Genomic DNA, 26,112 nt, shown 5'->3' with positions numbered 1-26,112 from the left:
CAGACATTGCATGTGATTCGCACCACATTGTATGGCTGAATTTGCATCACACAGCAATTTGCATGGCTGAAATCGCATCGAATACGCACCAAAATGGTGCAGGACCCATTTTTTGGTCGCGCACTGGAATCGGATCGCACGAGTGTTCACACCTATGTGATGAGTCCTATTTTACAGTTCGCACTGCAGATTTGAGGGTGTCATTAACTTCACATTGACACCCGCAGCGGTTCGCAGAGAGCAGTGTGAATTGCCTGCGGGCGAGATGCGATGCGGGAATCCGCACAGGAATCACATTGGTTCCCACATCGCACAAGTGTGAACGTGGACTATATGGCAGGCTCAAGACTGGTGTCCTTTTTTGTGCACTTATTTAGTAGAGAAAAAACAAAACAAACACAATAAAAAAAAAGTAGCAAACTTGACCACCGAAAACGAAAAAACAGTCACACACCCTTCCCACGTTACCTGTAGTTGGTGCTGCTGTTGATTCTGTTGCTGAACCTGTTCATGTAGCGTCTGCTGCTGAGGGTCCCATATGTGAACAGTTTGTGCTGTATTTTGATAGGCCCCTGCCACAGCCTGTACCGCCACTGGAATGTGAATATTCCCATTCATAAACTGAGCTGGAAATAGGGAGTTGGCCAGAGTCTGCACCACTTCCTCGTGGGCGTTTTTGGCCATTTTGTCCTTTTCATCCTCCAACTTTACAGCTGCCACGGTGGTGGGAGAGCCTGTTACATGGACGGCATTGTAGGCCTCTTGGGGGATAGCAATGTGGGTTATGTTCTGTTGCTGCAAATCGCTGCGGGTGTTGGTTGAATAAACCGGGATGGTCCAAGTCTCTCCTGTTGGACTTGTAATAGTGCCTGTAGCTCCATAAAGATGGGCGCTGTCCACCGTTAGCAAGTCTGGCCTTAGGGACACGTAACTCTGTTGCTGGCCTTGGGGGATGGCAAGGACAGCGGCGACGGGCTGCCCTGAAATTGCATACGACAAAGTAATGGGCATGTCCACTTTACGTTTCTTAACTGGCTGAAGGACGCTTGAAGTGCTAGATCGTCGCTCTCCTTCTCTGGGAGAACCCTGTTGCTGAGGAGATGGAGACATCGCTCCTGCGGTCTGTATCTGAATGCCACCCGACTGTCCCCCCACCAGCTGTGCCTGGATCTGCTGGTGCTGTATGTGGTCGTCCTGAATGTCAGAGGACTGCATCTGCTGACCAGACTGAACATGCTGCACCTGAATCTGGGACACCTGTAACTGGGAGTTTGTCATCTGCTGAGAGGGGCTGGGGGATTGAAGGGACTGAGTCTGTATCGTCTGACCACCCTGCTGTGTCTGAGACTGAGCCGTGCCCTGAATCTGGATTGCCTGTTCGTTGGACTGGTGGACATTGAGCTGCGGTGAGAGCTGCTGAGCATTCACTTGCTGCGGGGATTGCTGCACCTGTGTAACAAAAACACATCAATTAACAGCAGAACATACAAAAATGTTTTATTTAGCTGCTAGATTACTTAATACATTTTGCTTATTCTTAAGGGGGTATACAGAAGCTACCATTACTACCTTTCTTTGAAAATTGGCAATTGCCCGGCTTTCTCTGGAGATACCATTTAGAAGACATTGAACTGGAGCATTCATGCAATCTGTAAAGTTTAAAACAGTTGAATGGCATACATGCTTCCGCTCAGCCAGTATATAATAATAATAATAATAAAAAAAAAAATAAAAAAAACACGGAAGCAGCTGGATCAGTATGACAGCCTGGCAACTAGCATTTTCTGGAGGAAAGGTCAGTAATGGTAGCCCATTCACAGGAAAGGGTTCATAGTTATACTTCTATTTAGGGACAAATGATTTTGTTTTGCTCCAGAGGTTTACAAGAGTGGAGCCAAAAGATACCCGCACATACCTTCAGCACCATTCAACATAGTGAGCTTTTAGACTGAGAAAAAGTGTATAAGTTGACAGGTTAGAGAGTTGGGGGTATTCTGTGGCACTTTTGCAGGGTACTCAAGGTTCACGCAGATCCACAAGACTTCTTGGAAGCTCTTTTGTTGGAAAAAGGCAAGAACAAGTTCATCCTAGGAGAGGCGCGTGTAAGGAATACAAAACATCTCCCATTTTTCTCATCTCCATAACCTAGTAGAGGGGTTCTCTAGTTCTAACACACTTCCTGATAATGTTTGAAATTAAAATGGTGGTAAAGCCAAAATATATTTTTTACCTTAATACATTCCCTGCATTAAGGTAACAAATTTCCCAGTAGCTGTATGGTCCCCTAACCCCCCCAGTCCTCACTCGATCCAGCACTGTGCTAGTCCTCAGGGGTATGAAACTAGTGGCCCCCCAGCTGTTGTAAAAACTACAAGTCCCATCATGCCTCTGCCTGTGGGAGTCATGCTTGTAACCGTCAGCCTTGCAATGCCTCATGGACTTGTAGATTCGCAACAGCTGGAGGGCCGCCAGTTTGAGACTCCTGCGTCTAGCGGCTCTCCCCCCCCTCTTCTCTCTATGCATTCACAGGACAGAGAGGCAACAGTGGGAGCCATTGGCTACTGCTGCCGTTAGTCCAATCTTTTGAAGGTGTTAGCTTGGCTGAGGAGGAGGCCCGCACATGCGCCCCCATAGTAGCAAATTCTAGGGTGACACACACAGAAGAGGAGCCTAGAGTGCCGGTGGGGGACCCCCCCCCCCAAAAAAAAAAGAAGGTCTGGGCTGTTTAGAACCACTTTAATAATGCAGAAAGCATTCTAAATCTAAATGTCATGATGTTATATTAGGATTTGAACAAACTATACTCTCTGGTGGTGGTCTGAGGAGGCCTGTAATGCATTGCAGTGCTCTGGATGGTGGGCTGAGGAGGCCTGTAATGCATTGCAGTGCTCTGGATGGTGGGCTGAGGAGGCCTGTAATGCATTACACAATGCTCTGGATGGTGGGCTGAGGAGGCTTGCAATGCATTGGCACAGTGCTCTGAACTGTGGTCTGAGAAGGCTTGTAATGCATTGTACAGTGCTCTGGATGGTGGTCTGAGGAGGCCTGTAATGCATTGCAGTGCTCTGGATGGTGGGCTGAGGAGGCTTGTAATGCATTGGCACAGTGCTCTGGATGGTGGTCTGAGGAGGCCTGTAATGCATTGGCACAGTGCTCTGGATGGTGGTCTGAAGGAGAAAAATCTAAGGTGAACTTACACAGGACCCCCCCCCCCCCCCCCCCAGTCCCACTGACCTGCAGCACGGCAATCTCCTGTTCTGAGCCCTGCTATAGCCACATCACGGCTCCGGGGGTTAGAAATCCCGGAGCTTAATCTCCTAAAAACGTACCCGTCAAGAGGGACGTTTAGGAGCATTCTAATTGGTCGGTGCTGACCAATCAGAACGTGCATAGCCCAGGGAAGAAGAGGAGTGAATGCCGAGGGGGATTTATAAGCCTGACCCCTGAGGCGGCTAAACTGGGGCTCAGAATGGGAGATCACTGCACTGCAGGTCAGCAGGACTGGGGGAGGGATGGGGAGGGGGGTCCTGTGTAAGTTCACCTTACAAAATTTTCTATAAAAAGGTGAACTTGCACTTTAAAGCTGCCTATACCGGATAGGCATAAAAAAAGAAAATGGCCATATAAAACTTACTGTATTTATCGGCGTATAACACGCACCCTAACTTTAAGAGGGAAGTTTCAAAAAACGTTCCACAGCCCCCTGCGTATAACACGCAGGCACAGTTTACCCTCTACTTTCAGGCTAAAAAAGTGAGCGTTATACGCCAATAAATACAGTACATACTCATTACTTAAAAAAAAAAAAAAAATCAGTCTTTGTGCACTGATATGAAAACTGTTGATGGTGAACGACTAATTAAAAAAAATATTTGTCCAACCAATTATAGAAGGAAAAAAGAAGAAAAAAAAAAAAAAAGAAGAAGATTAAAAGAAATAACAGGTGGCGCTTAAAAAGAAAAACCAAAAGCTTATAAGGGGTTGTGTGAGGTTTTGCTGAAGTAGATCAAATGACTGAAGCCAAACAAATCATCACCAAAGAGAAAAAAAGCCACCAGGGATGAGAAATAATGAAAGAAACCAAATCCATATGTACATAATTATAGGATAATATTCATCATGTTGGCCTTCAACAGTGTTAAAATAAAAAGGGACCAAAATGAGGAGAATGAAAATAAAATTAAAAACCCCCACACACCAAAATCACAGAGCCAACCGACATATAATAAATATACAGCAGTTTACTTAATGAAAAGCGAAGATTAAGCAAATCATATTAGGCAATACAATGGACAGAGCACAATAAAAAGGAGGGTACTTAGAAAAAATACTTTTAATGGCTTTCTGTGGCATCAGTACTATATAGACCTCAATCTAAAAATTCTAAATGCAATTGCTTGTCTTAGAACCCTTAAAAATCTTTTTTTTTTTCACCTGTATTAAATCTTCTTCAGTTGCCATAGGGTCCGTTTTAAGAATAAATGGTTTTACATTGTCGTCAGGGACAAAAGCAGCGAACAGGCAGCCATGAAGTAAAAAAACAAAAAACTGTTTCAGGTGGTTAAGATAAAACCCTACCAGGATGCTCCCACTCTAACAAGTAGGCCAAATTGTAGATATTTAGGCCCCTTTCACACTGGGGCGTCGACGGTAAAGCGCCGCCATTTTTAGCGGCACTTTACAGTGGTAGTTGCGGGGGTATTCGGCCGATAGCAAGAAGCTTTTAACCCCCCGCAAGCGGACGGAAAAGGGTTAAAAGCGCCACAGCTGTGCTTTGCCGGCGGTATAGTTCCTGCCCATTCATTTCAATGGCCATGAGTGGTGGAGGAGCGGTATAAACACCGCTCCAAAGATGCGGCTCGCAGGACTTTTTTTTACGGCCCTGCTAGCCCACCGCTCCAGTGTTAAAACAGCGGCTCTTTCGGGGAGCTTTGCAGGCGCTATTTTTAGCATTACAGCGCCTCAGTGTGAAAGGGGTCCAAGACCACTTCTGTGTGGCTACACTTTCATGATAATATTGCATTTGGGGACAGAAGATGAGCTGCTCCAGCATTTAGCGGACACCCGTCTGTCCATGCGAAGGCTGTGCTGACCCCCATAGGGATGCACAGGGGTTACTTGCATCCCTGTGCAGGGAGTCCCACTCAATTGGGACACAGCTGTGTGGCTACATTCGAAAAGTAAGAGCCGTCATTCCCACAGCCCCCCTTCACACTTGTGTATGTCAACGGTCTCTAAAAAATAGAGATCTCTGCCATTTTTTTTTTTTAAGAGATTCTAGGGGTTGGATTTCAGTTATTAGAGGTGCATCATCTGTGGATAGGGAGATCTTGAGAATCTAGAAGTGACTCTGGGTGTATACAGTTGTGGCCAAAAGTTTTGAGAAAGACAAATATTCATTTTCACAAAATCTGCTGCTTCAGTGTTTTTAGATCCTTTTTGTCAGATGTTGCTATGGGATACCGAAGTACGACTACAAGCATTTCATAAGTGTTAAAGGCGTTTACTGACAATGACATGACGCTTACGGAAAGAGTCAATATTTGCAGTGTTGACCCTTCTTTTTCAAGACCTCTGGAATTCTCCCTGGCATGCTGTCAACTTCTGGGCCACATCCTGACTGATGGCCGCCCCCCCATTCTTGCATAATTAATGTTTGGGGTTTGTCAGAATTTGTGGGGGGTTGTGTGTTCACCCGCCTCTTGGAGGATCAACCACAAGTTCTCAATGGGATTAAGGTCTGGGTAGTTTCCTGGCCACCCAAAATGTTGATGTTTTGTTCCTCAAGCCACTTCTAGTTATTACTTTTGCCTTATGGCAAGGTGCTCCTTCATGCTGGAGAAGGCATTGTTCATCGCCAAACTGTTCCTGGATGGTTGGGAGAAGTTGCTCTCGGAGGATGTTTTTGTACTATTCTTTATTCATGGCGGTGTTCAATGGTGAGAGCCCGCTTCCCTGACTGAGAAGCCCCCCCACACATGAATGGTCTCAGGATACTTTACTGTTGGCATGACACAGGACTGATGGTAGCGCTCGCCTTTTCTTCTCTGGACAAGGTTTTTTTCCAGAAGCCCCAAACAATCAGAAAGGGGATTCAGAGAAAAATAGGATTTTTTGTACTCACTGTAAAAAAAATTTCTCCGACGTCCATAGCTCCTTAAATCTTGACAAGTGGGTTGTTCCTGTTCACAGAGACCTCTCCTGTGAAGAGGAACATAACCCACTTGTCAAGATTTAAGGAGCTGTGTCCGTCCCTGGACGATAAGAGAAATTACTTTACCCCAGTCCTCAGCAGTCCAATCCCTGTACCTTTCACAGACTATGAGTCTGTCCCCGATGTTCTTTCTGTATAGAAGTGGCTTCTTTGCTGCCCTTCGACACCAAGGGCAGCAAAGTCTTCTCCTCACTGTGCATGTCGATGTACACACACCTGCCTGCTGCCATTCCTGAGAAAGCTCTGTACTGGTGGTGCCCCGATCCCTCAGCGGAATCAACTGTAGGAGACGGTCCTGGAGTTTGCTGGACTTTCTTGGGCGCCCTGAAGCCTTCTTCACAACAACAATTGAACCTCTCTCCTTGAAGCTTCCTTGCACGCAACCATGGTCAACAGAGGAAGGAAGAACAATGATTTCAAGAACCACCCTCCTTTTAAAGCTTCCAGTCTGTTATTCCAACTCATTCAGCATTACAGAGTGATTTCCAGCCTTGTCCTCAACACTGAACCCCGTTTTAATGATAAAATCACTGACATGTCAGCTGGTCCTTTTGTGGCAGGGCTGAAATGCAGTGGAAGTGTTTTTGGGATTAAAGCGGACCTTCCACCATTTTTTTCATCTTTCAATCTTAAAAATCTTCTGTCCTTGTTTTAACTTTGTATAGTAAAAAAAAAATTCTGCCAGTAAATACCTTATACAACCCACTTCCTGTTTCTTGTCTGGGAAAAAAAGCCTAGGCTTACGACACCATGCACAGCTCCCCAACTCTCGTGAGTTTGCCAGTAAAGGGGGCAGGGGGGTGAGTCATAAGAGGGCCAATGAGAGCTGCAAGTGTGCCTCTGTAAATCCAGGAAGTGAACAGGCAGTAACTTCAGCTGCCCACAGTGAAAATGGCTGCAGCCAGACTCAGTGGAGGGAGATTTCTGCAGCATATTTGGCAAGTACAGAATCACAGTATATATAAAATAATATGCAAAGTGGTTGGGGGGAAGCTTCAGAATGGCAAAGATCTTTTTATTAGCAGACTGAAGTTCCTCTTTAAGTTCATTTTTATGGCAATGAAGGACTTTGTAATTAATTGCAATTCATCTTCATAACATTCTGGAGTATATGCAAATTGGCACCATAAAAACTGAGGCAGCAAAACTTTGTAAACATTTATATTTGTGTCATTTCTCAAAACTTTTGGCCACAGCTGTATGATGAAAGGATGTTTAAAAACAAGGACAGCACCACACCAAATATTGTGTCTGGTGTCCAATAAGCATTTTATGTTCTACAAAAGGTCCCAAAGACAAACCAATGTGTTTTGGGGGGGGACATCAAATGGTCCCCCTTCTTCAGAGCTGCAACACAGCTTGCTTAGACACGGGGTGCTGGACCCAAATGAGGTAAAACATCCAACAGCTGAAATGTAATGATTCACCTATACAACTATGGGAAAAACCTACCCCCCCCCCCCCCCCTTCATTTTGGATAGAGCAAGAAAGGGTTATAACCCCATCAACTTTTTTTTAACCATCCGTGTCCCACTATGGAGATTTCACTTCCTGTCCCATAGCCAAACAGGAAGCAAGTGGAAATCACTGCAAATTAGGGAATTTCATGGGACCCCCATGTCACCAGAACTAGTGTGCCCATTGGAAGATTTCCCCTCAATTACTTTTCTGGGGGCAACCCAAAACGTGGATTTTTTTTTTTCACTTTTAATAATGGTAAACGGGACAAAATGGAGAGGGTGAATCTCCCTAATGGGGATACAGAAAGCAATAAAAACAGATAAGTGTTCTAATCCCTCTCTACGCTATCCCCCAAAAAGTTGTGCCTTTAACCACATGCCGATCGCCCGCCGGCGGCGGCAGAATGGCTCCCCTGCGCAAATCACCATAGCTGTACGGTGGCTGCTTTAAAAGGGCGCCCCCTGCGTCACTAAGGAGCCGATGCTCACTCGTGAGCGCAGGAACGTGGATCTGTGTGTGTAAATACATAAATCCACATCCTGTCAGGGGAGAGGAGACCGATATCGGTGTTCCTAGTATATAGGAGCACTGATCGGTCTCCTCCCCAAGTCAGTCCCATTCCTTCCCAACCCCCCCCCCCCCCCCCCCCCCAAGTTAGAACACAGTAAGGGAACGCATTTAACCCCTTGTTTGCCCCCTAGTGTAAACCCCTTCCCTGCTAGTGACATTTATACAGTAATTAGTGGCCATTTATAGCACTGATCACTGTATAAATTTCATTGGTTTTCAAAAAGTGTCAAATGTGTCCGATCTGTCCGTAACAATGTCGCAGTCCCGAAAAAAATATGCAGATCGCCGCCATTGCTAGATTATACACTTATTGCAACTTTTTTTTAACCAAAAATATGTAGAATACATATCGGCCTAAACGCTAAACTGAGGAAAATGTTATTTATTATTCAGAATAGCAATTTTGACATATTCATAAAAATGTTTCACTCCTTTATGAATATGTCAAAATTGCTATTCTGATATATTCTATTCACAAACCAATACTGTTATTTACAAGCGTTATCATTTTTCTCTGTTCTGATATACTGGCTAGATTTAGTTTTTTGGCATTTTTCATTTATGTTATACCTTAGTTTTTAGCAAGCGCCATTACACCCCCTATTTTTAACTTGATATCAGTGCGTGAGCACCATTTTAGTTGTGGCTGCTGCGTAGTGTAGTAGTATTCCTTTAATTAGTTTTAGTTCTCAGTGCCCTGGTTAGTGTGGTTTTGCGCATTAGTTCCTCCCATTTACATCAAATTTTAAGTACAACTTCGCGAGACCGTGCAAGTGTCCGTTCAAGCAACGCAGTGTCATATCGCAAAAAAATGGCCCTGTCAAGAAGAGGGTAAATTCTGCCAGGGCTGAAGTGGTTAATTATGCTTTAATGGTTCTTACATCCGATTTAAGCAGTCTAGTTGCCACTGAAACACTTTGGCTTGTCTTTCTGACTTGTATGAGGAAATAAAATACTTAAAAAGGACTTTATACACTTGGTGTGGCCCCCTCTGCTTCTAAATATCTTATTTTTAGTGGCACTGTTCATACCTCTGTATTTTCATCCAATTTTTTTTGGAAAGGTCCCGCAGGCAGCATTTTGATTAAAATGCATCTGTCATAAAGGGGAAAGCGTAATTTTTCACCTGACTACTCCACTTTAGATAGTTGGAGTCCAGGAGCAAAAAAAAAAAAAAACATGAAAAAAATAAAAAAAAATAAAAACATACATAATATAAAAAAGTGGCAGCTCCTGGAACTCGTCCAGGGATGCCACCTTGCCAAAGTGTCTTTAGTTTATGTCAACATCCAGGTTCCCACCAGTTAGGATTGCGTTATTGTGGATACGTTTCATTTCAGGTGGAAAGCTGCTTTAATAACTTGAAAAATATAAATACCACTAGACTGCCCTTGTGAAACTGACCAACAAATCTTCTGAAATACCAGAGTCCTGCGACCCCTCGGGGGAGAGGTTGATTCGATTCAGATGAGGGGCGGGGTGGAGTGTCCAGGGCCTGATGAGTGCTTCAGGAATCTGAAATCAACAACGGAAACTCAGCCACTAACAACTCTTGGGAGGTCTTTGGACATAATAAAGCCCAAACTGCACAAAGGATTCTGAAATCAGGAACCAAACTCTTCCAATTTTCATGTTCGATTCCTCCAACCCGATCCCCAATTAACTGCGTTCAATGGGCAACTGTGTGCAAGGTCTCAATTCGCTTAATTTAATCCTTCACAAATTGTAGCATTGCAAATTTCATTTTGGATGATCGCAGCAACACACAATTGTCCAGAGATCACAGCAAACCAAACCGGGGAGCAGGCCTGAGCAATTTATCACAGGAATCTATGAACTTACAAAAACTAAATACAGTGGGGGAAAATAATGATTTGATCCCCTGCTGATTTTATAGGTTTGCCCACTTGCAAAGAAATGAAGGCTCTGTAATTTTTTTTATCATAGGTGTATTTTATATGATAAAGACAGAATATCAACCAAAACTCCAGGGGAAAAAAACGAAAAGAAAAAAAAACACACATGATACAAATGTAATAAATCGAGTTGCAGTTCAGTGAGTAAAATAAGCATTTGATTCCCAAGCCAAACATGACTTAGTAGTTGGTGGAGAAACCCTTGTTGGGAAGCACAGAGGTCAGGACGTTTCTTGTAGATGGTGATCAGGCTTGCACACATCTCAGGAGGGATTTTGGTCTCCACTCTTTACAGATCTTCTCCAAATCTTTAGGCCAGGTTCACACTATTGCAAATTGGATGTGGCATCCCCGCATCCAATACGCAATAACAGGAGAATGTGAATGGCTCTCTATGGAGCCGGTTCATACATCTCCGATGCGGCTCCGGTGCGAATTTGCACAAGAGCCCTGTGCGTCTTTTGGTCCGTTTTAGGTCCAAATTCAGCCAAAAAAAATAAAAATAAAAAATCGGGCTAAAATCTGACCTGTAACAGTGAACCAGAACACACTAGACCCCTGCTGGGAGCAGCATTGGCATTAGGTGTGAACAGAGCCCTAAAGTTTCTTGGCTGTCGCTTGGCAACTCAAAGTTTTAGCTCCCTCCATACATTTTTCTATAGGATTAAGGTCTGGAGACTGGCTAGACCACCCCATGACCTGAATATGCTTCTTCTTGAGCCACTCCTTTGATGCCTTGGCGGTATGTTTTGGGTCATTGTCATGCTGGAAGACCCATCCATGACCCATCTTCAGTGTTCTGGCTGAGGGAAGAAGGTTCTCATCCAAGATTTTACAATACATGGCCCCTCAATGCGGCAAAGTCAGCCTGTACCTTTAGCAGACAAACAGCCCCAAATTATAATGATTGCACACAAGTCAAGTTAATGCCAAAAAGCTCAAATTTTGGTCTCACCTGACCACAGAACTTTCTCCCAATCCATTCGGAATCATTTAGATGTTAATTGGCAAACTTCAGACAGGCCTACATATGCAACTTCTTGAGTAGGGGATACACCGCAGGATTTTAATCCATGGCGGTGTATTGTGTCACCAATGTTTTTTTTTGGTGACTGTGGTCCCAACTGCCTTGAGGTCCTTCACAAGCTCCTCCTGTGTAGTTCTTGGCTGATCCCTCACTTTTCCCCATGAGGCAAAATCTTGTATGGAGCTCCAGACTGAGGGCGAATGGTTATTTTGTATTGCTTCCATTTGCAAATAATCGCTTCAACAGTTGTCGTCATCTCACCAAGCTTCTTGCTGATGGTCGTGTAGCCCATTCCAGCCTCGTGTATGTCTACAATCTTGTCCCTGACGTTCTTTAACAGCTCTCTGGTCTTGCCCATGGTGAGGTTTGAATGGAAGAAAGATTATGTGTATAAAAGACACTTATCCACATAACGAGTAGTTGTTAGGAGCACCTTCTTAGACCCCATTCACACCTTCGCGTTTTGTCGCATGTAGCGCGACGCGAACAAACGCCAGAGGGACGAAAAGCAATGAAAGTCAATGGGGATGGTTCACATCTGAACGCTGATGCGCCTGACGCGCATCGCCTGTAGTCAAAAGAAGTTCTGGACCCTTTTCTGTCGCGCAATACGCGCGATATGCGCGTATTTGAGCGTTTTTGGTTTTCCATTGAAATCAATGTAAAACGCCAGATACGCGCGTATTGCGCGACAACAAGCGTTTGCTACAGGCGTTTTGTCAATAGAACTTGTCGCCCATGCAGAAGATTTAAAAAATCTACCAACATAGCAACAAGTGATGAAAAGATGATAGTTTTTCCTATTGGCTAAAAAAAAAACGTCTAAGTACAAAAACGTCGGACAACGCTGTATGCAAACGCGCATATTAGCATGAATACGCGCGAAAAAAACGCCTAAAAAAAACGCCGGAAAACGACGCTATTGCCTACGCCTAGGTGTGAATGCAGCCTTAGGCATCATGCACACTGGACATTTGACGTTTTCACAGCTGCTGTTCTTGGCAGTAGACTTTTTTTCTACAGTCATTAAAAACTCTCCATCATGTTATCCATGCACACATAGGCTGTTAGTTTCGGGCAGAAAAAAAATAGTGGGTTCTGAGAGACGTTTTTCAGCTGTAAAAACGCTCCAACGCTGATAATCAATAAAAGCAGATACATGCTCAGAAACGTCACTCACCTGCGCTTAACGTTTTTGATCCATTGAAAATAATAATGTTTAAAAAACAAACACTAAAAAACACTAAGGCGGAAAAACACAAAAAAACGCTAAAAAACGCTATTGCAAAAATGTTGAAAAAAAATGAAAAAAGCTAAAAAAAAAAAACTCACTGCAACGCTACCGACTGGCGTCTTTATAACATTATTTTAACGTCCAGTGTGCATGAGGCCTTAAAATTGACAGGACTAATCTGTGTACCACATGAGCACCTACTGTAGCCACTCACTGAACTGCAACCCAATTTATAACATTTGTACCATGTGATTTTCTGGATTTTTGGTTGATATTCTGTCTCTATTATTTAATATACACCTATGATAAAAGTTAGACCCTTCATTTCTTTGTAAGTGACCAAACTTACAAAATCTGCAGGGGATCAAATAATTGTCCCCACTGTATGCGATCTACAGTCACTCATGCAGTTTGGGCTTAAAATGCCTTCTTGCATTTACTGGTAAGGCTTCACCATCAGTAAGAAAAAACAAAAGGGAGCTCTGACTGAAAAACAAAGTTAAGCGATTTGGCCAATAAGAATGAATGAAAAACAGAGATAAACTGAAACAAAGACAAAGTAAAGTGAACTATACACAGCAAAACACAGGTATTGAAAAAAATAAAATAAAGAGTAGTGAGGTCATACAACATAATTTAAATGCGGCAAACCAGACAATTTCTTATGTCACGTGGGCACTTGCTACGCAGAAGGATTTAGAAGTCACCTAATAAATATGTATATACTAGATCAATAATACAAGCATTCGGTGGAGGAACCTTTTTTTTTTTTTTTTTTTAAATCACAAGGACAGTACTGAAAGGCCAGGAGGACATATTTTACCATTTCCTAAGGAGGTTGTTATGGCATAGTAAGCTATGGAATACAGGCAGTCCCTGGGTTACAAATAAGATAGGATCTGTAGATTTGTTCTTAAGTTGTATTTGTATGCAACTTAAGAGGAAATTTGTTGATTTTCTTACAGCCAATGTTATCCAAAACTATAAAAGAAAAAGATGTAAACCTCAACTCAATGACATTTTGGTTTGCAAAAGCACTATGGGGTTGATTTACCAAAACCGGAGAGTGCAAAGTCTGGTGCAGCTGTGCATGGTATCCAAATCGGCTTCTAACTTCAGCTTGTTCAATTAAGTGGGGTACACACTATTAGAGAATGGGGGCAAACAATCGTCCGATTTTCCTCGTTTCATAGCAAGTTAGAACCAAGGAAATAATGTACGAAAATTCTCGTATGGCAAAAGGCTTGTTTGTGGTTTATGTTGTTATCTGATCATGCGCTGTCTTTAGTTTCAGATTTTTTTTCCCTATACGATAAACATACGAAAACAGTACACCGTGAACAAAAAGCATTTGTTCTCTTCCCGTAAATGAAAAATATTGTAGTTTGTCCCTTCGGAAATTTTTGTTCGGAAGGTTGGAATCGGCTGTCGAAAGTTGCGTATACGCCATCAGAAAAATCGTATGATTGTTCCTTGGACAGAAATGTTCACCAGATTTTCCTATAGTGTGCACAAGCCTTTAAAGTAGAACTATAGGCAACCCCACCCCATTTTTGGATAGAGTAAGGGAAGGTTATAACCCCTGTAAGGTTTATTTTTGCCATCTGTGTTCCATTGCAGTGATTTCCCTTCACTTCCTGCCCCATAGCCAAACAGGAAGTGAGAGGAAATCCCTGCTAATTAAAGGGAATTCCTTGGGGACACCCAGATCACCCGAACTAGTGTCCTCATTTTCTAGATTTCCCCTCTTACTTTTCTGGGTACAACCCAAAATTTGGGATTCTCTTTTACTTTTAATGATAAAAACAGGAAAGAGAGAGGGTGAATCTCCCTAATGGGGGGGATAGACAGTGGTAAAACCTGACAAGTGCTCTAATCCCTCCCCACTCTATCCAAAACTAAAAAATTAAAAATAAAAGGTTTTGTCTTTAGTTATACTTTAAAAACTTCTATGCACAGCTGCATCAAATTTTGCACTCTCAAGTTTTAGTAAAATAAATCCCTATGTGTCAAACAACTGCCATTTTTTTTTTTAAAGCGCAACTCCACTTGTTGAGAAAAAAAAAAAACACACCAACATTTCCCTCTCTGTGATCTATGTACATTGCAGGGACTTTAACAACCTTTGTAGCAGATTCCTACCTTTTGTTATTCTGAAGAAATAGCCGTTTGTCTTTGTGCATGAGAAAAGTGAATGCGAGTAGTTTTATAATGATCAATAAGCTGCTGCACCTGCATGGCTTTAATTTGTAAAGTGGCAGAATCCGCATCACTGAGACACAAAAGACGCAATTTAACTTTGGGGGAGTTAAAGGGGTTGTTGCAGGGGATGCCAAAAATCAGACTTGTATCTTAGGGCAGATTTCTGGGAAAATCAGTGAGCCAATCACACAAGCAGGAAATGACATATCTAGAGGGCATGCCGTATACCACCTGTGTACAGAACACCTTCAGGTGGCCATATTACATTTTACAGAAAAATCGCAGCACGGCAGAATGAAAAAGGAAAAAAAGGACATTTTTAAGAAAGTTCAATTGCAATATGACTTGAGTGTCAATCATATACACTATATATTTTTTTTATTTTCTTAATACTTCTATTATTTTTTTCCCACAAAAGTGGAGTTACCCTTTAAATAACATTTGTTTACACCTTTTTTCATCCTTTGCTGCATCTTAGTACTACTAATACTCTGCAGCCACTTCCTGTCTACATACTTCATGTACTTCAGTGATGCCTGCATGGCAATTCTCAGGGTGGGTTTCCTGATGGTAACAGTAGACCATGCCTGTTAACGCGTGTTGGAACAGCTGCTTGTAGTCCCCATCAGAAGCCTGTGTGACGGGGTGACAAATCCAGAACACAATTGGAAAGTGCATCAAAATGAAATTTAATGAAAGCGGCATTTTATAAAAAAATAAATAAAAAAAACAAAAAAATAAAACAAACACTGAAAATGATATTAACATGTTAAACCTTATATGGAATTTTAGTAATTGGGTTACTTTAAGAAGGATAGTATAATGTTTTTATCCAGGGAATCGATCCAACTACTTTGTGGGATTAGGAAAACATTTTTTTCCCTTTCGAAGCATTAACAATCAATATGCAGCAGCCTGGTCCAGAGGAAGGCAAAAAAAAACAACCTGAGTCACTATGGCCGGAGGTGGAACCTGATGGAATTTGTGTTTATTCTTTATTACTTTTATAGCATTATTATTTGAGTTTATGGTACTAAATTCTGAATTACTACTTGAGAATCTTATCTAATCTTTAATCACTTTAAAGCAGAGTTCCACCCAAAAGGGGGACGCCCCGCTCATATGCCTCACCCCAACGGCACCACGTTTGGCACCTTTTTTTTGGGGGGGGGGCAGGTACCTGGTTTTGACAGGTACCGACTCCCACCCCTACAGCCACAGTGAGCAGCTACATTATTTGTAGTTGCTGACTCAAATTTTTTCTGCAAGAGCCTGCAGCTCCGCTTTAAAAGGTTACCAATATTTTTTCTTTTTTCTTCTTCTTGCATTTACCTTTTTTAGATTTTTTAAAGCAAAATGCAACATGGGATTGTGACAAACTATATGGGAGATCATGGGAGAGATTTGAGAATAAAAGAAGAAGTCAAGTCTTCCCCTTTAAATGTACCTTTAATTGTACCTACAGGTAAGCCTATAATAAGGCTTACCTGTAGGTACTGTAAATGCCTACTATATACGCTGCCGCCATCGGCACATGTGCATTGAAGGAGCGGCCCCCGCTCTTGCCATTTCTTCAGGGCCCCCCACAGGGGTGAAGTAATTTTAGCTCCGGAAAAACGTCAGCCGTTTGTGCCAGCGCCGATCCAGGGCATCGTCCTAAGGTAACAATTTCATAATGAGCTTGTATGCGATGCGTACAAGCTCATTATGCCTTTGTCTTGCAGGTTTTTTTGGGGGGGGAATCTTCTTAAAGGTTACAACCTCTTTAAAAACACATTTTAGTGGGGAAACTTTGTGGGAAGCCCCCCAAATCCCTATACTTCCCTACAGTAGAACTTGCTTTGTTTACATCCCTCACCAGCTTATTGTTCCAATGCTTCCATCTACCAGCCTCACAAAAGCTGAATTGACCCGACATCTGTGCATGCGCAATAAGCCAGTAGAGGGATATAAACCATGCCACAGGCCTCAGAGCCAGATCGATGCAAGCATAGGGATTTGGGTATGGAAGTAAATAATGCTGGATTATTTCTTAAAGCTACTCTGTTTCTAAAACAAAAACAAAGAAGCAAAGAAGACTTTGAATGCTCCCTTCTTCCACTTGGCTTATAAAGCTACCACCACTCTCTGCCCTGCTGTAGTGAATAATATTTTGATTCTGACACTTCCACAAGAGTCCATTTCTTGGTCCCCCCCTCAAGCTTTGGTTCCTCCTACTCATCCTCTATGAGACCCAGTGATGAAGGGATATGATTTAACCTTTTATCATTGAGGGAATACAGTCAAATAAGGGATATACCCCCCATGGACCCCGCATTCTTTACAGTGATGAAGGGGTTGGCAGACTGAACCACTCTGCGCAAAGATATCATGAAATGTATACCTCTGGAAGTGAGATTCTAAAGCCTAGAGCACACTACTAGTGTAGTAGACGGCTCTGGTCGGAGCCGCTGTACTAACAATCCGATAATCATACAGCGATCTCCCCTGTTGTGCTACTGACAAGGGGACAGCCCTCCTTGCCTCTGGTCAGTGCGCTCAGCCATTGGCTGAGAGTGATGAACGCGAGGCGCTCGGCAGACAATTTTCAGAAATTACCCTTTGTGGCTGCGACACACACGGGCCAATGCCGTCGGTTTCTATTGAACCGGCTGACACCCAACATTAGGCCCGAATGTACTAGGCTTAAAAAGGTTCTTCAGCCAGCAGTTTATCCCAACTACAGCAGAGATGGCAGTGACAGTGCATTAGGGTCACTTCTCTGCATGATAAATAAGTCTATGTAAAAATTTTTTTTTTTTAAATGAGCCATTTCAGAGGACCCAGTGCTCCATGACAAAATGTAAACAGAGGTTTAGAAAATTTTCAGTATTGCCACATTGAAATCAGTCGCATTAACAATGGCTGTAAATAGTAGAAATGGGAAGCGGAGCTGGCAATCACCTGCTGTACTTGGATTTGCTCGGACTGGTTCTGCTGTTGAACACTCGTAGTGACGGGACAAGCCAGTTCCAGCAGTGATCCTGCCGCCTCCGTGCTGTCGGTGTAAATGCAGTTGGCTCCCTGCTGATACACCATGGTGCTCGGAGGCTGATGAAACTCCTGCAGAGCATCTGACCCTTTCGCAGCCAGGGAGTCCAGGAACTCTTTCATCCTGTGTTGCGGGACCGTCCGGGCCTTCATGCGGACATATTCTTCAAACGAAATGATGTTTTCCAAGGAATTATTCATAGCTCACAGATAGGTCCTGAAATCAGGAGGAAATGGGCAACAATTAAACATCCAAAGACCAACAAATATATTTTTTGCATGGACTAAAAGTTATTTCACAAGTATTGGCTTTCTTAAAAAAAATAAAAAAAAAATGCAAATATGCCAATTACTATTCTAGTACTGAAACGCATGTTTTTCCTGGTTGCTACAGGGTTTTCCACTTGCTCACAGTGTTGTAGACTCCACTGCCATCCCCTTCCCTCCAATTAGAACCCCCAAAAATGATATATATTTTTTATTCGAACACCATAGAGCAGGGATATGCCATTAGCGGACCTCCAGCTGTTGCAGAACTACAAGTCTCATGAGGCATAGCAAGACTGACAGCCACAAGCATGACACCCAGAGGCAGAGGCATGATGGGACTTGTAGTTTTGCAACAGCTGGAGGTCCGCTAATTGCATATCCCTGCCCTAGAGAATAAAATGGCGATCGTTGCAATACTTTCTGTCATACCGTATTTGCGCAGCGGTCTTACAAGCGCACTTTTTTGGGATAAAATACACTTTTTAAATGAAAAATAAAATAAAAAAAACAGTAAAGTTATCCCAATCTTTTTTATATGGTGAAAGATAATGTTACGCTGAGTAAATTGATACCCAACATGTCACGCCTCTGCGCGTAAGCATCTCGGCGTCTGATTCATAGAATCAGATACGCCTCAATGTTGCCTAGATACGAGCGGCGCAAGTCTCCTACGCCGTCGTATCTTGGGGTGCAATATTTACGCTGACCGCTAGGGGCGCTTCCCTAGACTTCCGCGTTGAATATGCAAATTAGGTAGATACGCCGATTCCGAAACGTACGTCCGGCGCATTTTTTTACGTCGTTTACGTAAGGCTTTTTCTGGCGTAAAGTTACCCCTGCCTCTATGAGCCGTAGTCAATGTTAAGTATGGATGTCGGGCCAGTGTCGAATTTTGCGTCGTTTGCGCAAGTCAGTCGCGAATAGGGCTTTGCGTAAGTTACGTTCACGTCGAAACCAATGAGGCTTTGCGGCGTAATTTGGAGCATGCGCACTGGGATAAGTCCACGGACGGCGCATGCGCCGTTCGTAAAAAGCGACATTTACGTGGGGTCACGAGTAATTAACATAAAACACGCCCACCTTCTCCACATTTAAATTAGGCGGGCTTATGCCGGCCCAGTTACACTACGCCGACGCAACTTAGGGCGCAAGTTCTTTCTGAATACGGAACTTGCGCCCTAAGTTACGGCGGCGTAGTGTATGCGAGATACTACGCCCGCCGAAAGATACGCAAATGTATCTGAATCTGGCCCATATAGATTATAATATATATATATATATATATATATATATATATACACACACACACACACACACACACACACACACACACACTTTTCTGAATCACTTTAATTGTTGGAGACAAAGCACGGTTAGCAATTTCCTCAGGGGAACATAAATGTGTATTAATTGTTCCACAAACTGCTTTCTCACATGTGTTAGCAAATATACAACCAGTTCCAGGTCACACCTGAATGCTTCCAGGTACAGAAAATGTTGTGTGTATAGGGTGTGATTGTTTCTCTTAAGATGGAAATAGAAAAAAAAAAAAAAAAAAAGGGGGGGGGAAGGATGTAGGAGAATGAAGAGAGGGGGGGGGGGGGGGAACGCATTCCAGCTTCACAGAATCCCCCCCCCCCCCAGCATTAATCTGCTGTGAGGTCACTACAAAATGTACAACACACTCTCAGATGAACATTAAACAAAAGATCAGATGTCTCTCAAGACCACAAAAAAACACAAAGTACTGTCCGTGATCTTTTTTTGAATTTGTACCAACATTCAAGTTTTCAGCCTTTGGGGTGTAAAGCCGGCCACAGATGGTTTGAATCTCAGCTGCTTCAGCTATGTATGAACAGGCTGAATGTACCCAAAATTGATCAACTTGGGTACAACAGGGATGTTGTATTTTTAGGACGGGATTATTGCCAGCGCCTATAGCTGCTAGCAATAATCAACAAAGCTAATAAAGGGTCTGGAGGATATTTAGTTATGAGGAAAGGTTGCGAGCACTGAACTTGTTTTCTCTGGAGAAGAGATGCTTGAGAGGGGATATGATCTCAATGTAAGAATACTGTACTGTGACCTCACAATAGGGATAAAACGTTTTCGTGGAAGGGAGTTTAATAAGAGTGGTGACCACTGATTAAGATTAGAAGAAAAGGAGGTTTAACCTTAGACTGCGTAGAGCATGGGTCTTCAAACTACGGCCCTCCAGTTGGAACTACAATTCCCATCATGCCTAGTCATGTCTGTGAATGTCAGAGTTTAACAATGCCTCATGTTATGTGTAGTTCCGCAACAGCTGGAGGGCCATAGTTTGAGGATCCATGGCGTAGAGGGTTCTTTACTGTAAGAGCGGCAAGGATGTGGAATTCCCTTCCACAGACAGTGGTCTCAGCGGTGAGCATCGATCGTTTGCAAGAAACTATTAGATAAGCACCTGAATGACCACAACATACAGGGATATACAATGTAATACTGACATATAATCACACACAAAGGTTTGACTGGATGGACTTGTGTCTTTTTTTTTAACCTCACCTACTATCTAAACTATGTAACCCCCCCAAAAGAACACCGTGGCTCTGTGGGAAGGAATCCCCCCTTTACACTGACTGTGTTGATAGGGGAATGAAGCGATTTTCTTTCCTGCAATCCATGGTGGGAGGAAAGAAAATTGTATTGTCTATGGCCTGCCTAATCCCTTTTGGCCTGTCTTGTGTATCTCTGTACAAATACCATTTCATGAAGATTGCAGAAGGAGAATGCCGAATCCTCCCGCACTACCTGAATGAATAAAATAAACCTAAAACATATATACAGACTGGGTGGGGCTCATGGACATTTGCCATTTATAAAAAATAAAAAAAGTGGCCAAGAAATTACAAAAGTTATAAAAGGTCACCATATAGCATAGGCTAGTCCAGAAGTAAAATTCTGTTACCAGAGGATCAACCTTTAGGCTTTATGTACATTGGCAGCTACTAAACTCAACTTTTGGCATTCTTTTGCCAAAGCTCCTAAACTCAACTCCATAAAAGCCTTAGGCCTTGTACACACGACCGAACATGTCCGCTGAAACTGGTCCGCGGACATGTCCGACCGTGTGTAGGGCCTAGCGGACCGTCTGTCAGAACTAAAAAAAAAAAACTGCAGGGGAGATCACTGTACCAACGTTGGATCCTTATAGGGCCGAAACAACTAATCAATTAATCGACAAAGAATCGATTATGAAATTAATAGATTACTATTTTCATAAATCGGGCAGTAACAATGGGGGAAAAAATAAAAATAAAATTAGCCCTTTATAGTACAAAAGAGCAAATCGCTACTGTAATTACTACTTCCACTGTCCCACAGTAAAAAAAATGAACCCCTTACAGTAGCGATTTTTTTGCACCAATTTGAATTTTTTTGACCCCATTATGTTACTAAACATCTCAGGCCGGAGTCACACCTCTGTGCGTTTCAGAAACACACTACAGTTTTCATCCATCATTTTTTCAGCTGCTGCGTATTCGGAAAGGGCGAGGACTTTAATGCAAAATGGTGCCATTTTGTTTTTTTGGTTCAATATACTTCAATGGAGAAGCTGCAGAAAAGTAGGGTTGTCCCGATACTAGTATCGGCATCGATACTGAGCATTTGCGCGAGTACTTGTACTCACGCAAATGCTCCCGATGCCAGACTCTACTTTTTTTTTTTTTCTTTCTAGAGAGCGGGTGGAGAGGGGGCGGGGAGGGTGCTGGGAAAGAAGCCGAGCAGTCCTCAAAGAGAAAGCCAAGCCCTCCCCCCGCCACCGCCTAGTTAATCAGCGCAAGGAACATTACAGCTTTCATTTGAAAAGCTGCATGTTCCCCGCCACATCATATATCTAGCCCCTCCCCCTTGTCCACGCAGTTTGATAGACAGATCACCCATCCCAGGATTGGATGGGTGATCTGTCTATCAAAGTCCCTGGACAAGGGGGAGGGGCTATATATGACGTGGCGCGGCGGGCAACACTGCTTTTCCAATGAAAGCTGTATTGTTCCTTGCGCTGATCAACTAGGCGGGGGGGGGGGGCGGGTAGGACGACGACACATGGCTGCATCTCTGGGGACACACATGGCTGCATCTCTGTGGGGGGGGGGGGGGGGGGGGGGGGGGGGACACACATTTTAAAAAAAGTATCGGTAATCGGTATTGGCGAGTACATGAAAAAAAGTATCGGTATTAGTACTCGGTCCTAAAAAAGTGGTTTCGGGACAACCCTACAGAAAAGCATGTAATAATGCGTTTTTGCGGAAATTTGTGTTTTTTAATCTGCCCGACAACAAATTGGCCAAAAAAAAAATTGAAAATGGAAATTGCAGAAAAATTACCTATTTTTTTTTTTAAAGGTCATTAACCGATTAATTGAAACAATAAATTATGAAAATAATTGTTAGTTGCAGCCCTAGACCTTTAATACAGCGTCTCCGAACAGGGCTCTATATTTTTTTTTTTTCGTTAAAAAATAAAAATAGTGGTGTGTACCAGGCTTTAGGATGTAATAAGAAATGAATAAAAAAAAATTATTACCATCCAGCACCAGATTTAGTATCTTGATTTTACCATCTTGTAAAACTAAAAACAATGAAATGCTATACCAGGGATAGGCAATTAGCTGTTGCAAAACTACAAGTCCCATCATGCCTCCGCCTCTGGGTGTCATGCTTGTGGCTGCCAGAGTCTTGCTATGCCTCATGGGACTTGTAGTTCTGCAACAACTGGAGGTCCGCTAATTGCATATCTATGTGCTATATACGGTCACTAATATAAACATACCGGGGCAGGTAGGAACCAGAGTTGCCAACCTCCCACAGCATTTTTAAAATGAAATTATTATTATTCAGATAAAATACTGGCGGAGCACATTTTTTACTGACAACCTAAAAAAAATGACATTAAAAACTATGAAAAACCAGTATATAAAAAACACAATATGGAAACATTCACAATGCCCATAGCAAATAATTTGACTTGTTTACACCTACAAAAGCCAAAACAGCACGACAAATGATCAGCCCCTGAGATTTACAGACAGTTGTAACAATCACAAACTGTTCGTAAAAATTTACTAACAGTTGGTAACCCAGGTAGGAACATCACTTCATATCCAGGAGTGACCTGGAGACATAGTGGCCTCCTGCTGAACTCCCGGCTCATTGGTAACCCCTCCCCCCTCCCCGTCTCTGTCAGGGAATTCCCTTCCTACAAAAGCGTTGGGGCTGCTGGAGCGAGCCTGTGTGACATACGGGAACTTTGCTACTACAATGGAGGCTCGTGCACAAAGCCGCTCTGTGGAGGAGAGAGAGAAAGAAAGACGATCCAGGAACCTGTGCACACCAGCAAAGTATTACCCAGCATGGCACATCCTTGTTTCATGTAACATATGCAGCTCCAGTACAGAGAATCAACAACTCCTATTAGAATAGTATGAGACAACATTACCTTGTCTGCAGTACAATTTCTCATGGCAAGATAGAAGTCCATTGTGTACTACCGAACGATTAAAAATGTATTTTTTCTCTATTACTACCACTGGCCACTTGCATAATAATCCTCTAATGGCCGATTGTGTTAAAGCATGGGTCTTCAAACTACGGCCCTCCAGTTGTTCAGGAACTACAATTCCCAGCATGCCTAGCCATGTCTGTGAATATCAGAGTTTTACAATGCCTCATGGGATGTGTAGTTCCACAACAGCTGGAGGGCCGTAGTTTGAGGATCCCTGTGTTAAAGCAATTCCATTGTGTGGTTAAAAAAAATAAAAAACAAACAAACACACACACGTAAAATATGTAACACTATATAAAGGGACACTATGCATAAAATGTAAAAAATAAATAAACACCTTCAGAGTGCAACCCCCCCCCCCCCCCCCCCCCCCCCCAATGCTTACCAGAGCCCAATCCCGATATGTGCACAAGAGCAGCTGCTCTCCCGGGACTCTGCTTCTACATTGGCTGAGAGATAGCAGCAGGAGCCCATGGTTCCCACTTTTAATTACAGCCGGTGAGAAGGGAGCTGGGGAGGGGCCGAGCTATGCACAGCCGCACCACATTCTCCGTGTCCTGCAGTTTTAATAAAATCTCCCCCTATGTACCAACCAGGGCTCGACAAATCCCAGGCGTCCTATTGCCCGACACCCCAGACATGCAGTTACTGACGCAGGCAGTTGGTTGCTGCGGACCATGCAGTCAGCTACTTCTGGGAGTGAGTCTATCGATGCCCTCCTAGAACCCTGCGCATGCATTGGGCACGCTCTGTGATCGCCACCCCCCAGTGGTGATTAAATGCCACAAAAAAAGGCGTTCTCAGGTCTCAAAATAAATGCAAAAAATTTCATGACTGCACAATTGTCATTCAAAGCGTCAGAGCGTGGAAAGCTGAAAATAGGCCTGGGCAGGAAGGAGGTGAAAGTGTCCGGTAGGCAAGTGGTTAACACCCCACACTTTTAGCTCTGCGGCTTACCCACAGCAGAGTGGATAAAAATAAAAATCTGATTTTTAATTTTTTTTTTATTGCCTGGTGTTTTTTCACCTAAATGCATACGATGCATTAAAAAGGGGTTGTTAAAGGTTTGTTTTTTATTTTCTAAATAGGTTCCTTTAAAGCGGAGCTCCACCCTAAAGTAAGGCAGTGCCGTATCACAAAAAATGGCCTGGCTGTAAAGTAGGGGTGCAACGGATCAAAAAAACTCACGGTTCCCTCGGATCAGAGTCACAGATCGGATCACCACCATATATAGTCCCCACTGTAATATCCACATCTCTCCCATCAGCGAGCCGCTCTGGGGAGCTCACCTAGGTCGCCGGGTGTACCAAGATGGTCGCCACTCCGGAGCTAGGCCGAAGCCGCGGACTTTCCTATGGCCGAAATCCGCGGATTGCGTGGTGTGCCAAGCCGAATGCGGCGACCCGTTCGTATTTCGAATCAATTATGATCTGTTGCACCCCTACTGTGAAAGGGGGGGGGGGGTAAATCTTCTGGAGGTCAGGTGGTTAAAAAGCCAAATATAATACAATTACATATAAAAAGATATACATTTTTTAAAAACTGTCCTTCCGTTTTCAGGCAAGCATGCTGCATTTTCAGTGCCAAAATTTCCATTTGGTGCACCTCCACTTAAAACGAGTCCCTAGTGGGGAGACTTTCCCTTCCTCGGGTGGGTAAACTTTTTGATAATCTTTTTATTGCTGCCCGTTTGTGCCTTCCTGTCCTGGTGACATATGTTGCCGTGATATCACGAGGAAAAGAAAGGAAGTGAAAGTGTTCCTAATAGGATCACAGAGCTAAGAGTTCATGTAGACGAGCGCTGTTTATACCGGTCTATGGAACACAGGTTAGGACATTCCTCATTCACCTCAATGGTGCAGTGTGGATGACAGCCCTGAGGCTCTCATCTCAATAGGACAAAAGGGAATCCTTCTGAGCGGCGTTCTTATTACAGGAAAAGCATTTTGGATGCACAAGGCAGTCTTTCATAACACCTTTGTAAGCTCCTAAATATGGTTAGAATAGAGCTTTAGGTCTCATTCACACGGGTGTACGGATCCTTCCGCCCATGCAAAGGGCCGTCCTCAGCCATCGGAGATGCACAGGTTTCTCTTGCAGGCAATGCAAAGACCAGACTGCCACACACATCCCTGAGTGTACATCTGTGAGGGTCTGAAGTATGGATCGAGAGGCAGAATACGTTCTGATCCGTGTTATCGGTGCCACACAGATGTACACTCAGGGATGTGCATATAGATTTGTGCAGGTCCATGCAAGTCAGTTGTTGATCATTAATTTGAACAGGCTGCCTGAACGCTTCCTGCATGGGACACCTGTGCATCCCAGGAGGCTGAAGACAGTCCTTCTCATGGGAATACATTTTGGTACGCCTTGGGGCCTTAAAGGGGTTGTAAAGGTTTGTTTTTTATTTTCTAAATAGGTTCCTTTAACCACTTAAGGACCGCCTCCTGCACATTTAGAATGTCACGGCTGGGCACAAGCACGTACCTGTACGTCCTCTAAGTGCCCAGCCGTGGGTCGCGGGCCCACGACCCGGTCCGAAGCTCCGTGACCCGATAGCTGCTGGAGTCCCGCGATCGGTCCCCGGAGCTGAAGAACGGGGAGAGGTGTGTGTGTAAACACAGCTTCCCCGTTCTTCACT

At 43.5% G+C, this 26,112-nt stretch overlaps 1 protein-coding gene across 4 annotated transcripts in view; it reads right to left on the bottom strand.

The window, feature by feature from the left end:
* The window catches only part of QRICH1 (glutamine rich 1), a 64,411-nt gene that overhangs the window by 28,876 nt on the left and 9,423 nt on the right, over positions 1 to 26,112 (bottom strand). The window contains exons 2-5 of one of the 4 annotated variants that reach the window (XM_040358918.1): positions 17,568 to 17,871; positions 15,141 to 15,257; positions 9,650 to 9,760; positions 469 to 1,449 (exon numbers count right to left, since the gene is read on the bottom strand). In XM_040358918.1, the coding sequence (XP_040214852.1) occupies positions 469 to 1,449; positions 9,650 to 9,760; positions 15,141 to 15,257; positions 17,568 to 17,855 (1,497 nt within the window). In that variant the 5' untranslated portion in view covers positions 17,856 to 17,871. The remainder of the gene's footprint in view (positions 1 to 468; positions 1,450 to 9,649; positions 9,761 to 15,140; positions 15,258 to 17,567; positions 17,872 to 26,112) is intronic. The other 3 variants (XM_040358919.1, XM_040358920.1, XM_040358921.1) reach the window with 3 other exon arrangements.

Source organism: Rana temporaria, chromosome 7 (genome assembly GCF_905171775.1).
Source record: "Rana temporaria chromosome 7, aRanTem1.1, whole genome shotgun sequence".
In the NCBI taxonomy this organism is placed as follows: domain Eukaryota; kingdom Metazoa; phylum Chordata; class Amphibia; order Anura; family Ranidae; genus Rana; species Rana temporaria.
The sequence above is the reverse complement of the archived record's forward strand: the minus strand, read 5'-3'. Positions and strand labels throughout refer to the sequence as shown.